The 15,566-nt window shown below is 37.3% G+C and overlaps 2 protein-coding genes and 1 pseudogene across 4 annotated transcripts; 2 read left to right on the top strand and 1 right to left on the bottom strand.

Annotated features, from left to right (window-relative positions):
• Positions 1–1,154: 1,154 nt before the first annotated feature.
• LOC127875223 (palmitoyltransferase ZDHHC6-like) lies at positions 1,155–4,107 on the top strand. Its single transcript, XM_052420086.1, has 2 exons — positions 1,155–1,381; positions 2,890–4,107. Exon 2 carries the CDS (start codon positions 2,890–2,892, stop codon positions 3,994–3,996), a length of 1,107 nt encoding a protein of 368 aa, XP_052276046.1. The 5' UTR covers positions 1,155–1,381; the 3' UTR covers positions 3,997–4,107.
• A 256-nt stretch (positions 4,108–4,363) lies between these two features.
• LOC127875224 (uncharacterized) lies at positions 4,364–9,485 on the bottom strand. Of its 3 annotated transcripts, none has more exons than XM_052420087.1 (7): positions 9,266–9,485; positions 8,640–8,737; positions 7,188–7,377; positions 6,625–6,778; positions 6,252–6,437; positions 5,515–5,712; positions 4,364–5,178 (listed from the first exon to the last, which is right to left on the bottom strand). In XM_052420087.1, exons 1-7 carry the CDS (start codon positions 9,284–9,286, stop codon positions 5,003–5,005), a joined length of 1,023 nt encoding a protein of 340 aa, XP_052276047.1. In that variant the 5' UTR covers positions 9,287–9,485; the 3' UTR covers positions 4,364–5,002. The 3 variants fall into 3 exon arrangements, with proteins under 3 accessions (XP_052276047.1, XP_052276049.1, XP_052276048.1); XM_052420089.1 differs by having other exon boundaries at positions 8,640–8,704; XM_052420088.1 differs by having other exon boundaries at positions 9,419–9,456.
• A 2,336-nt stretch (positions 9,486–11,821) lies between these two features.
• Positions 11,822–12,018, top strand: LOC127875502 (small nucleolar RNA snR44; annotated as a pseudogene).
• Positions 12,019–15,566: the final 3,548 nt, after the last annotated feature.

Below are 15,566 nucleotides of genomic sequence, written 5' to 3'. Positions count from 1 at the left end.
TTAAGATTGTCAAAAATCAAGATTGTGACGCAGAAGTGTAAAATGTAAGGAATCGCTCGTTTTCTAAACGAATGCTCAATTGGTTTGCTAAAAATCAAGAACAAGAATAGAATTTGGTTGGGAGTATTAAGCCGCATTAGAATCTTGTGTTTAAAATAAAGGCTGAAACAATAAAGCCTAACTACGATCCTTAAGTTTGAACATTCGTGGTCAAATATTCAATCAAACAAAAAAAGTTGTTCAATAGCATAAGGACACATTTCAAGTTATATTTGAATAGAACATAATTCTAACGACCATGCAAGATTTAAAAAAACAAAAAAACATAATGAAAGCTTGACTGCAAAAAACTACCCACACGGAACGACTACTCAAAATATCGTGGTAGTGGCCGTGGCGCCTGCGGCTTCGACGCTCTCGACACCAATATATAAGCCGCGCGCTGTGACAAAACGGGGTTTAATGCATGTGCGTAAAGTGCCGGTCATATTCGCCTGTGCAGTCCCCACATGCTAATCAGGGACGACACTTTCCGCTTGTATGGAATTTTTCATTTAAAGGAACTTTATTTTTAGGGAAAATCCAGTTAAAGCGGAAAGTTTAATTATGAAGTGGTCGACATTTTGCAAAGTTAATTCGGTATTTTATTCAATCTAGTCTGACTTGTTTTATTTACACCAATACGGGGGAGAGTCAACAAAAGTGCACCAACAATAATGAACTGGACATAACGTAAGCCACTTCAGGAGCCACATCGGGAGAATCCCATGCATTCGACTAAAAGAGTGTTAAGAGTATTTGGTTTCGACTCCACCAGTTTTAAATATACATTACGAACATAATATTTCTCTCGAGCTATTCACGCAATATTCGAGTGTGCGTGATATTATTAATGTGTCTTCGCAGACCGTTTGTACAAATATTGCTCTTGCGTTATTATTTTTAATTAATTCTCGATCATATGTTAAATAACTGCCTTAAATGTTGTTAGAATTTACCGACAAGCAAAGAGAATGAAGTGCAATAAACTTCCTTTTACTCTACGCATCTGTTTGTCAAGCAAGGTCTGTTATGTATTCATACGCTGCGACAGAAATCAATAGAATGATTGTGTCTATTGAAGATCTATGCACTAACACGGTATTGACCAAACATACCCGATTGACTCGCGCTGACATGTTTTCACGTGTTTATAGCGACGACTGTCTGTACACGTTTTAAGTCGCTTTACGGGTATTAAACGACCCAACAAATGAATGAGTATCATACTTTGTATTCGATAAGTTAAGGAAGTCTTGTTTTCGTTTCACACTGGATATATTTTTAATATTTTAAGCACATTCCACCTTCAAACTAAGAGGATATCTCTAACGTTCGGAAGGTAAGCTTTTTCGATGACACTGTTTGATTGCTGGTATCATGCTTGTTTGTTTTAAATGTAAAAATCAATGTTCCACGTCCAACTTAAGTTAGAAATATCATATTATTGATGTGCAGCGGATACCTTAAACTATGAGTAAATGGACTTCTTATTTATTTCATCAATATTATATGAATACTGTTAAACGACAGCGTTCAGTGCTTTTTGTTTTTTTAAATAAATCTGTTTAAAAAGTTGAGTGGTCGAAATGAACTGTTCAAACAAATGATAACATGCATTGGTATAGCCAAGCTAATAAATAAGTTAAACGGTCATTTTAAATACTCGATGCTCTCTAATCAGGCTGGACAATGTTCTGGAACTTGGTACAAATATGATATTATACATCTAAGCTGTCTTAAAGCGTCGTCCCAGAGTAGCCTCTGCAGCCCGCACAGGCTAATCAAGGACCAAAATTTCCGCTTTTATGTCTTTTTTTCGTTTAAAAGATGTTTCTCCTAAGTTCAATTTAGTCGGAAAGTATCGTCGATGATTAGCCTGTGCGAACGTTACGCATGTGCATTAAACCCCGTTTACCCAGAGCGAGGCTCATTTTAATCGTTATACGAATTATCAAGGGGTTTGGTATACCGACTTTTTATAAATACGTATTTAATAAAATGGCCATGGACCGATGGTCATAAAGCTTCGAAAGAAAATCTTAAATTAAGAGGCACACATGTTAATTTTTCAGATCAAATAATAAAAAATGTGAAATTCACATATTACGGTTTTTCCTCCATTGAACTCGCTCAAACTTTCACAGTAGAGTAACCTGTATGTCTATATGATTTTAATGGAAGGATAATTCGGCTTCAACGAGTTTTGGCAAAATTAAGTCCCTTTGTTTTCTTTTCCAATATAAAATATAAAAAGTTGGGGTGCTACGAGTTTTAGCAAACATATGGCGATTTGCCTGTACATGTATTTTTAGACTATAAAATATTCCCAAATTAGTCATTTTTACTACCCTTTAACTATCCAGAAAATCTCTCTCTAACTTTTACAGTTTGCTGAACTCGATGTGTATATGGTCGCAAAGAACGCAATTTTGCGTTAATTTTGGCTAAATTATGACCCTTTATATGTGTCCTCTGTAGAACATACTGAGGATTTGTATATGTGCGAACATGCCATATGGGGCATTCGTGTCTCTTTGACACATTTCTAGTTATATCTTAATATGAACCGCGCTTTGTGAAACCGGGGCTTAATGTATGTGCGTAAAGTGACGTCCCAGATAATATTTGCAGTCGGCACAGGCTTATTAGGGACGATACTTTCCGCATTTTGGAATTTTTTATTTAAAGGAGGTCTCTTTTTCGCAAAAATCAAGTGTCATCCCTGATTGGCATGTGCGGACTACTCAGGCTTATCTGTAACGCCACTTTACGCACATGCATTACGCACAGCTTTCCCAGAGCGAGGCTCATATATACAGTAAATAAAGTTATTGACTATAACTTCAGATGACGGGCCAGCTAACTATTCTTCATCACGGATGGTCCTGGTTCAAGCGGAAGTTCATGTCCATAGTGAACACCCTCCAGTTTCTCGGATGGACCGCCCAGTTCGTGATCCTCGTTGGACTCGCCATATTGGCCACCTGCGTAATCTCGTTCCAAATCCCATACATGCACGACAACGAGACGGTGGTTCACTGGATACGCGCGCTGCTGAGTTTTATAGTGTTCGAAGTTTATCTACAGTGGCTGTGCTTGAAACTCGTCACAAACACGTATCGCCCTTTCAAGCACGGCGCGATCCCAGAGGGCGTCAGTCTGGGACAGAAACTGGGCGTGTCAGAGAGTGACCACGAACCGCAGCACGTGAGTAACGGTATCAGCAACGGCAAGAGCAACGTCAGTGACGTTAACGAGAACGGCGATTTGATACGCGTTCGAAACACCGCTAACGACCCAGCCAAGAAGAACGTTATGTACGTAGCTACCGAGTTTCCAATGGATAGCAGCGACGAAATCAAGCGAACGGCGTTTCCCTACTTCTCGTGGGCGCCGTGCATAATGTGCAACCGGCCACGACCGCCTCGCTGCCATCATTGCTCCGTGTGTAACGTGTGTGTTCTCAAGCGTGACCATCACTGCTTCGTCACGGGCGTCTGCGTAGGCTATCGGAACCTCCGCTACTTTGTCACGTTCCTTTTCTGGGCAGTCGTAGCGACGTCGTTTGGTCTTTATTACTGGATTCCATATTATTACTACGAAACGCTCAAGTATACAAGTATAGTGGACTTGTTTTTTCCGATCGCCATATTACGAGCCGCTTTAGGCTACATCCGGTGGCAACATCCGGCGCTTATAGCACTTTTATGGTTGTTGACGCTGTTTTTCATTTGGTCCCTTGGTTTTTTCGTGTTGACTATAAAAAATATCAAAGTCGGCAAAACGACGAAGGAAGTTGACTTCAATATAGATTTGAAAGATATTCGGACATTGTCTGAGAAAATAGAATCTGTGTTCGGGAAGTATTGGATACTAAATTTTCTTGTACCAATGCATTTTGTGTTCGAGCCTAAAGACGACCCCGTAAAATGGCCATTTATAAAAACGTATTAATTACTGAAATTAACGTTGCCATAAGTTAATAATATTTTGAATTTATAAGTAAACATGATGTTATTTTATTTATATTTTGTTTTATTTTATCAATAAACTTATTAAAATATCTCTCTGATTCGTGTAAGTGTGTTTGAGTGTGTGTTGTTTGCGGGGTGCTTTCTTTTGTCAATTTAATTATGAACTTTGTATCAGACAGATCGTTATAGAAGAAACTCTAATAATATAATGCCATCGTCATGTGTAAAATGGCATGGCTGTATATCAATTCTTAGTACGAATTCGTATGGGGCTTTAAAATTACATAAATATTTTGTTACAAATGTGCGCTTTAAAGGGGTTAAGCCACAATATTTGAATACAATGGCACGTTTTGTATATAATTTATTTCGACTTTGTCCTCCAGACTAATGGAAACACATAATGGGTTCACGTTCATGTAAAATTAATTATCAAATATCCTACTATTACACATTTACATACACGAATAAATCACAAATCTACCAAACTCTAAATCAAATAACTTTTGTAAAAAGTATATGATATTTACATCATACATGCGCAATAATCGGTTGTAGTTAAGTTGAGCATCTCTACAAACAAGTTTGAAATCGAGTTTCAACTCTCGAGGAGGTCATTTTGAAGTATATTATAATATAGATCTACCACATTTTTATTTGACCTGTCAATATACCATACCTCAGCAGCTTTTGAAACTGTTTACCAGTTCCATGTCAGTTGAGTATACAACTATTTATATGAGCTCCACTTTGTCTTATGCCTGAACTCTAGGTAAAGGCTGAGTACGAACGGAATCACGAAACCCCGAGTGAAACGCGAAATACTAATTCTACAAAAATGTGTAGACCTTCAAATCTTCAAATTACTTCTTTCTACTTTGTACTCAATTACTTTATATACGTTACGTGTATGGGCAAGCTTACACAAGAATACTACACATTCTACATCATGCTAGGCGTAACGTATCATCTTCGTTGATGGCGTGTCACCAGATACATGTCGACGCCCCAGCAGCAAGATATCCGCGGTCGCTGTTATACACGTGGTTTAACACCTTGTACAGTTTGGCATCCTTTTGCTTGATATAGTTCCGCTGGTCATATCCGGTTTCGCAGAGATTCGAACCAGCCACCCCTGGGTTCGACGAACAGGCGACTCCGCCTAAAAGAAACAGCGGAAAAATAATCTAGAAATAAAAATCAATCAGTGCTCTAAATGCCTTGAAAACAATCGATGCTCTAAATGTGAAATATCTTTCTGTGTAGCACAATCTAAAACATGGTCTTACTAAGATTTTTAGTCGTTCGCTTTCTGTCATTAATAGAAAATGAACAAGAAAAGGAATGCGCAGAGAACCTAAACATAACGGGTTGTCAATAACATCAATTATGTTTTACTAAAATTGTTTTGATGCAATTTTCATAATACGTGTCTGAGTTTTCTGAAGACCATGAGCACACGTATTACAAAAATGCATCCTTCAATATTCAGCCTTACCTAAATCATTCCTTATCACGCCATTAAACCAAGCCAATGTTCCTTTTGCAAAGTAGTCGTACACGTTCTTCAAGTCCTTGTATCTTTCTTGCGCCACAGAATCTTGGTACGCAAGGTCAAGGTTGGACATGATGTCGTCATCCAGGGCGCGTGTCACGATGTTCAGACCAAACTCCCGAATGAGGTAGTTTTCAGTCCCTGAAAGGAAATATGAGTCTCGTTTTGAGAAAAATGGTTTTCATTCATGTGCGTAAAGTGTTGTCCCAGATTAGCCTGTGCCCAATCGCTGTAATTTTGTTTATAAGAGGCGTCTGTTTTACGAAAATGCAATACAAGCGGTACTCTGTTTCAAAATGCACATGCATAAAACCCAGCTTCTCCAGAACTAGGCTAATATAGTGAGTTCGGCTGACACATGAACTTAAACTTCATCTCGATCGACGTACTCTTACAGGTTGCTTATAAGCAACTGAAATCGTTAATTGCATCGTTATCTACATCTTTATGTTATTCAGATTTACGGCCAATCTACGTACAAAACATGTATAACTTAAGTATTGTTTTGTTCCAATGAAATTCTAACTTCTAGCTGATATTTTGCAATTCGGGAAAACGAACTGCGCTTCTTACGATTCTCATCGGCTCAATCCAACTGTTTATATTACACCGCCATCAATCGATGCACGTTGAGTACTACGGACCGTTGTTTCTGACACATTTAATTTACAAACACATACCTCCTGACGGATTGAATCCCTGGCAGACGACATTAGTTTCCACAACGAATGCCCGGGACATGTTACCGTACGCCCACAAGTAGTTGATAGGGTACGAGGGGCTATTGTAGGGATACTCGGGGCTCGTACACCACCCCGAACAGTCGTACGTGGAACCGTTCGAGAATGTTATCACACGGCAGTTGGCTGCAAAGAAATCAGAAAGTGACGTCTTTGGATGATATTTGACAACGAAACAGATAAAAATACATATTACTAGCAAGTAAACTAATCAAACATCTACGTACATGTTAATAAGATTTATTTACTAGATTTAGAAAATTATATTTTTATCATGAGGTTACTATCAGTCATATGCTATCCAAGAGCTCACCTGCGCACTCTAGAGGCATGTTTAGTTTGAACTCGTTGAACACATTGGCCGGTAACGCCTGAACTGAAAAAAGCCCTACAGCGCTTTGATTGGCGAGACGCAGAAATACTGACCGAGACATGAAGCGGACCATTAAATGGACCAACTTTGCTGCCTGAAATTAAAGCAAAGTTCCGCGCTTAAAGCATTTTGTCAACTCATTTTTACACATTTATTTAGATTAACTTAAGTTGTATAGTTTAACAAATAAGCTACATATAATTACATGTTGATTTCGTATGTTTGAAGCACACGCAAGTAAACGTAACTTGAACAAGTCTGCCAGTCAACTATTCCTTGTTAAACAACACCATAAGAAACATTACTTGTGTTTTGTGTGTTTTTGTTTGCAAAAAGTTAAGAAACGCTTTTTCCAATAATAGCAAATAATCGTTTAACCAATTAAAGAATCTAGATAAACGACGATGCATGTGCCTAAACGCACCTGATACCTTTGCAGAACCGCTGTTATAGAACTTCTTGGAAAATAATAACAGTTTTGTAGCTACAACTCTATTAATCACCTTCAATGTGGCGTCCGGGTACTGCAGTCCGACACCAAGCACCTCAATGCTAGGTCCTTCCGGTTTCGCCTTGATCTCGTAGCCGCACTGGGTCGCGTAAAACCTGTCCGTGTATCCGGTCGTCTGTCTCTTGGTACGGTCCAACGCAGCCTCCTCGGCGACTTCCGGCATATTTACCTCTCGGATATACCTATGAATAAAAGCTAGATAATGATTTTAAGTTTCTCTATTGAATTTATAGCAGTCATGGTGGTGTATTATACTATTGAGGATGAATTTCACTTTTAATTTATCATTATTTGTACGTGTTATACTGCATTACGCATTTGCTTTAAAAAAAGGTATTATAATAATAGGTAGAATATATTTAAATTTATTCAGCATATTAAAACCACCAACCAATCAGAACTCCCAGGACTGTCATCATCATCATCATCATCATCATCATCATCATCATCATCATCATCATCATCATCATCATCATCACCATCATCATCATCATCATCATCATCATCATCATCATCATCATCATCATCATCATCATCATCATCATCATCATCATCATCACCACCACCACCACCATCACCATCATCATCATCATCATCATTATCATCATCATCATCGACATCGTCGACGACACAGCAGCAACATCATCATCATCATTATCATCATCATCATCATCATCATGATCATCATCATCAGCATCAACAACAACAACAACATCATCAACAACAACAACAATTACACTTTCACGGAAATCATCTTTAAGATCATCATCGTCGTTATTTGGGTCTATTGAAAACTTGTTTTCATGCCTATTTACAGGAACATGAACACTCAATAAAGCAAACAATATTCTATTATGAGAATTCGCAATTTCATAAAAGGCAACTGAGTTATTACATTTAATTTGCATTTTAAAACGAATGCATGTACAATTTAATAACAAATGTCTTTTAAAGTATCAGTAGACCATGGCAGCGAACATTCTCAGACTCTATGTTTATTTTCACAAGTATCAAAGCTGAGATCGAATACTTTCGTTTTACTATGTTTACGTTGGGCAAAACTAATATTAAACTTTAGAAATATTTATTGGACAATACTAAAATCACAAATCATGCAAACTAATCGCAACAATGAAATATATCAGACTCGCTCTGAGAAAACCGGGCTTAACGCATGTGCGTAAAGTATAGTGCCAGATTAGGCTGTGCAGGTCGCACAGGCTTACAAGGACGACACTTTCCGCTAGACTTTCGTATTAAGCGTTTTTTATATAGAAAACTACCATCGAAGCGGAAAGTGTCGTCTCTAATTAGTCTGTGCGGACTGCAGAGGCTAATCTGTGACGACACGTTACGCACATGAATTAAGCCCCGTTTTGTAGATCGCGGCTCATATATAGAGTTAAATTGGTTAGTTAAATATATGGCATATGGTAATGATTACCTCTCACGCTGTAGAGCGGCGCTCTGCAAGTGAACGTAAGAAGCCACAGTTGCTATAATGACGAGCTGAAAAACCATCAGCCATGGGACGTGCAGCATCTGACGTACAATTAAAATTGACGTAACGTTCAATATTCATTATACATGTATATCATTACGTGCCGTATGTCCAACTGAATGAACTGACATAAAAATTACGCATAATTTGCATACGGCGTGAAACGAAACATACGTCGAGTGAGCTGTTTAACAAATAAGAATGCAGCGTTTATGTGTTAATGCCAAATTTTATACAAAAAAATGTAGCTCCTAATTTTAGGAAGTACACACACGCACGCGCGCAAGCACGATTTTGTGATCTGACGGTGAGCAATTCAAACATTACAAATTACAACGAATACAACAAAATACAATACAAATAATATAACATAATTACTTGTAAACAATTTATTTATAATTAAGATATTTACAATAGGTAACGGTGTTATATCTTGGAAAGAAATGTATCGATTGACAGATTTCTATAATTCGATGCACGTGATTTGACATTGACAATTTATCGAATACAGTGCACGGACAAAGTATGGGTGATTTTATAATACAAATGATCTGTAACAAAATGTTTACCTTAATTCTTAATCCGTTCATCTAGTATTAGTTTATCCACCTGCACACTTTCAACTGAACTAATGGCATATGGCGCACGTTTCAATTCGAAAGACTTTTCAATTTTTAAGACTATGAGGAGAATTAAAACATTACTGTGCTTATTGTAAATACCGTTGAAACACCAAATCAAGATTCACTCCTACGCCCCGATGATCCGACATACCCGTTTAATAAAACATGTTTGCACTCGATAATCGACAAATACTTCCAATTAATGGAAATGGAGCGTAGCACTAGAAATACAAACCAGCGGGCGTACAATTGTGTGGATACATGGTTAAAATGAAAATTATCCGCATTTTATATATAGTTGATTATATTTGATCTTCAAGGTTAAACGGAGTCTTTTTCATTCTATTTAATTATGTTAGTTATATAAATGCTTGAACCGTCTTCAAGTGATTATTAAAAAACGTTAAAAAAGTCAAATGTGTAGGACACCAATATAGACATTTTTTAAACATGTTCAAATAATGTCCAGCACGTTTCTTTTACGCAAACCCCAGGGTATGTCGAAGAGTCTTCTGAAAAAGATTTATACTTTTTTCGTAGTTTATGTCGAAAACTAATATATTTTCTTTTTTAAAATCATCGCTTATATATATAGACTATGCATTGCTATGCCCATGTACATGGTCGCAATGCCTATCATAAATTGACATGGTCTACTGAGTATTGACCATTTGGTGGATTAGGTACATACTGGAAATCGCATTATAAGTCAGGTCACATCAACAAAAGACGCCAGAGTGGCGATATTGAAAAATCAATCAAGCATGCTACTGGTGTCTGAAAAGCGAACAGGACCATTGTTGACCATATGCTGTTGCATTATGTTTTTACAATATACGGTGTAAACAAAAGTGTTATAAATGCATACGTCATTTTGTATTGTTATTGAAGGGTATGCCTTTTTTTCATCGTCGTGTAAGGCGCAAGTCATTTTTAATTTTTAGGACATGTTTAATATTAATATGATAATTGTCATCGTCCTCCATCCTAGGTTCTTTTATTCGCCGTTTATGCGAATCAAGGGAGAACATTGCAAAGTTGTTTAGAGACAACTGACGGAGTTGTTATCCTTGCTTGTGTGCGACGAATATATGAGTCGCCTTCTGAGAAAACTGGACATAATGCATGTGCGTAAAGTGTCGTCCCAGATTAGCCTGTGCAGTCCGCACAGGCTAATCAGGGGCGACACTTTCCGCTTTTATGACATTTTTCGTTTAAATGAAGTCTCTCCTTAGCAAAAATCAAATTTAGGCGGAAAGTGTCGTCCCTGATTAGCCTGTGCGGACTGCACAGGCTAATCTGGGACGATACTTTACGCACATGCATTATGCCCAGTTTTCTCGGAACACGACTCATATCATAACATCTTATTATTTGACCGTAACCATTTTGTTAAAATCTCCAAAATCTATTCCGCCGTTAGATTTAAGTCTAAAGAAAAAAGGTATTACGAATGAAAAGAATTATAATTGAACTATTAAATAAAAAGATTAATGTTAAAACGTTTGGTATTTTTTTATTATGCATTTTCCGTGAAAACTTCATAGCTTCTGGACAATGAGCCATGGCTTGTTACGTTTCTCGATTACAGCAAAATGATCCGCGTCATGCGGCAATGTATGGTGTACGAACTGGTCCAAAACTATTCTAAACTGTCCGGGACGGTTTATAAACCGTCCGGGACGGTTTGTAAACTGTCCCGGACAGTTTACTAAACTGTCCCGGACAGTTTCTTACTTTTGAACCGCTCGTGCGTCTGTGAACTGTACCGGGCGATTTATTTTGTGGATTACAAACCGTCCGGGACAGTTTAGGAAACTGTCCGGGACGGTTTCCTGGAAACTGTCCGGGACGGTTTCCTAAACTGTCCCGGACGGTTTACAGGCATAAATTTTAGTACGGCATAGGTTCTTAAGAGGAGTCAATCAATCAATCAGAACACTCGTAACACTTCGCATTTGTGTGCCATTTCGAAAGTGAGAATTTCCTTTTTAAAAACGTTTACTCGAGTGATTGTTCGATAATTTATCATTGTTACGCGAATATGGACAGAGACCGGTTTTTAGAGACTTGTCGGGATGTGTTTAATTCCATTACAAGAATTTTAGAGACAAATAGGTCCCTTGAGGTGATTAATTCTTCACTGACAAGATTGGATGCTCTGGCTAGAAATGTGAACAGAATGACCACATCATATCCCGAGTTTACACCTTCTCGACATTTTCAGGGCAGCGACTGTAAAAGAAGAAGTTCGTTACCAATGTCAGAAATACTTTGTGGGCAAATACATTTATCTCGAGTACTTAAAATATTCATTTTTAACTCTGGCGTTTTTGGCAGCAATTATTGATTAAATATTTTTAAAATCATGTTTTGTCCGAGAAAAATAGCGTCGCTCGAGATGACAACGATATTACATTACGACTTCTAAAGAAAAGCATTATTGTAAGGAGTGTTCTGATTGGCTGATATAAATAATACCGTATCGGACAGTTTAAACCGTCCCGGACAGTTTACTAAACTGTCCCGGACAGTTTAAACCGTCCCGGACGGTTTATGCGCACGAACTGTCCAAAACTTTCCTAAAACGTCCCGGACAGTTTGTAAACTGTCCGGGACAGTTTAGTAAACTGTCCGGGACAGTTTAGAAACCGTCCGGGACTGTATATAAACTGTCCCGGACAGTTTAGTGTAGTTTTGGACCAGTTCGTACACCATAGCAATGGGTCTTATGGAATATGCGGCGAGCGTAGCCCGAGACCTGCCTGAGCATTCAGTAACTCACATGTACGCTTATTAGATCACGAAAACTTGGTTTGACTTTATAAGCGGATAGAATAGCTACTGATCTGACTGCGTGGATGCGCAAGCTGGTCTGAAGTTTCGATGGCTTCGTATGGCATAAGACTCGTTTTCGCAAAAAAGTTCAATAAAAAGTCAATCAGTATCAAAATGGGTATGATTAATGTCATTTTTGTCAACGAATAAAATCTATATAAGAAATTGAGGCAATTTAATGAATTTTAGGCACTGATATTCACAAACAAATATTATCATTAAGTACAATTGGTTCATGTTGAGGCAGATAATTATTTCAATTTAATAACTTCAATTGATGCCAAAATTGCTCAGCAAAATGATTGGGAAAATCCGTATATTAAACAAAGCGTCGCACTGTACACTTCAATGCTATAATCATGGTGGACATCGGAACGTACATCGTCGGATACCCACGACTAATTCATTCCGTTACTCTCGATAAATGGAGAGTAGCGGAATGGGTCGAACGTGGGTATCCGACGATGCGGAACGTACCGAGCTAGAATCGGGTGTTTTACGGCAAGGTCTGGGTCTATTTTGGACCTAGACACACTTAGGGTGGTTGGCGTTTTCGGCTTTATTGGAATTCTCCTCTTTATGGCCGGAGTCGAGTTAAATCCGGGACCGTTTCAGCTGGTAAGAATCTTTGTTTACATTAGAATTTTCAAATTACGATATCCCGCGTATTATTTTTTTATATATAAAGAAGTTCAAGTCTTTTCTTTTTAATAGCCAATGTAGTTGATGATAGAACTGACAGAAAATTATGACGCAGTGCTAAAACAAAATTTGAATGACAATATGAATGACAAAATGAATTAATGTATGCATGCACGCAAAAAACAGACGTACGAAATAACCTTACGGGTCGAAAGTTTCATTGAATTTAAACCCCACCGAACAAAAAGTAACATTCTGGAGCCGGACTTGGTTTTTCATACACTGAATCTACTCTATTTGATGTAAGGAGTCTGCTCTGCAAACACGAATTGCCACGTTTGTCCTACACCAGAGATCGTGGTACCGGGTTCTCGAACACTTTACCTTAATGTGAAGGGACAACAAATATCACTTGACCGCAAATGCGAACGACCACTGATATTTTGACAGAAACATCGAGTACCCCGGTAAACTGGTATTTATCGATGCTTTCTACATCGAACTATTTTAACTTAAAAAAGGGACTTTTGTACCGTATGCACGGATATTTCCACTTTCTACCGGGATATTTCCGATTTTTATATTGTTTGTATCCCGAGGAACTATACTTTCTGAGATCATTCAAAGACGAATTTCCATTCGATGATGTACACGACCACAATTTTTGTTAAAATGTTGATGCTTTGTTAATCAAATTTCCATTTCCAATTGATTGATTACACGCATACCCGGTTTATTTCAATCGCGTTAAAATGTCGATTTTGAGATTAAAGGAGGTTTAAATTTGTGCAACGATTGCCAACAATTGCAAACTCGAACTTTTTAATACGCGAATGACCACACTCGAAAAGTTTTGCAAACGTTTAACAACAAATGTAGCAAAAGAATAAATTAAAACAATAACAGAAAACTTATTGTTTCAGATTGACCATTCCAATCCGGACAAAGCCACATTGTTCGTATGACGTTATTGTGACAATTGGGCTCAGGTAAATAAGTCACCGCGCCAGCATGAAATAAATTACACAGGGACAATGATGAGCTACACTTGCAGTCACAGCAGGGCGAGTCAATCTTGATACATCAGCAATCTCCGGAATCCCCCGTAAGATGTAAAAACCATTCACCTGATCCAGAGTGCAGCGCAAATCAAATAACGATAGGTAAAGGTACGCTAATTCTGAAACGGTTAAGTTTACAATTTTCGCAAAGAAAAAGAAATCGTGATTAATTCTGAATAATCTGTACCAAATACTATTAATAACTTACTGATTAAATAATTATTTGTGCTGTGATGCACATGGCTGAATAATCGATATTCTACTGAAATCTCGAAACTAATAATATAATTTTCGACGGTGATATAACTGTACACAAATTTATCTTAATAAATAGATATCCAAACAATATATAACCACTTTAAACACGTATTTATAAACGTTTACGACGTGTGTGAAGTACGTCTATTTAGCAAGTTTAGTACATAGGTTGAATCATGCATCCCCGCAAAAACCCGACGTTGAATAGACGTCGAATTTTGGTTGAATTTCGGTCGCGACGTCGGCAACCAAAATACAACGCTGATTCAACGTTAGAATGGCGACGTTTAAACAACGTCGGGAAAAGACGTCTATACGACGCTGTTTTTTGGTCATAAAATAACTATGTTGAAGAAATGTCTACCCAACTGGCACGTAACGTTCAAATAACGTTACGCTTAAGTTCTATTTAGGTTATGATCACACAGAACCTTCCCAGAACGTTTTCAGAACGTTGCAACAAAAATCAAAATATCAGTATTCGTAACTTGTGTTGTGAACGTTATCGGGAAACCAAATTTTAACGTTACGTACATTCCTAAAGTTCGCAGAATGTTATTAGCACGTGGAAAAATCACACAATATAAACATGTACATTAAATATGTTTTCATAAAGAATTTGACGGTGTTTTTTGTTGTTGTTTTTTTTTTTTACAAAATACGCTTATAAGTAGATTTGCACTTTGACCCATTTGTGTATTTTCGAATGTTTGCAAGCGCAATTCTCTTGTTATCTAAAATGAAACCAGCAGATCTCCCGCGTGCGCGCCACTCGTTTCCTTTGTTCACTGATCTACTGGCTAATTGGATTTTCAAAATGTGCTGTTATTGAATGTAAACATTTTTGTTCAATAATAAGAGAAGGTGGAACCTACAGTCGATGATAAACAAGATTTTGTGAGGTAGGTGTTTATTGTTATTTCAGTTTGTGATATTAAAATTGATATCATCATGCACTTGCTTTAAATTCAAATTCTGAACTATGGGGAAACTCGTACCATGGAGTCTTCGTACCACTTTTGAATATACCACTCAGTCATTTTTGGTAGTAATTTGTTGTTGAAAACATTCTTGAAAACACATGTTATTTCGTGAAAAATAAATATGTACACTTAAACACCTTTTATTTTGAACACCGATAATCCGAATTCAACGTTAATTGAAAAATAAATACAATTCAAAATGTTATCTTAAACTCAATTATTAATTTTATTAAAATCTAAAATTGAAATATATAATTATGTAAAATGTAGTTTATATAAAACGTTTGTTGGGCATGACATGATTAAAATATTGATTTTGTAGGTAAATTTCAAATTTAGTTATGAATTGATACAGTCATGAAATACATTATTAAATTTCAAGATGTTGTATCGATTATTTTACCATGTATGCTAGTCAATATAAATTGCCGCCATAGAGTCTTTTGATGATTTTTGCTTTGGCAG

This window comes from Dreissena polymorpha, chromosome 3 (assembly GCF_020536995.1).
Source record: "Dreissena polymorpha isolate Duluth1 chromosome 3, UMN_Dpol_1.0, whole genome shotgun sequence".
In the NCBI taxonomy this organism is placed as follows: Eukaryota; Metazoa; Mollusca; class Bivalvia; order Myida; family Dreissenidae; genus Dreissena; species Dreissena polymorpha.
Note: the sequence above shows the minus strand (reverse complement) of the source record. Positions and strands in the feature narration are given on the sequence as shown.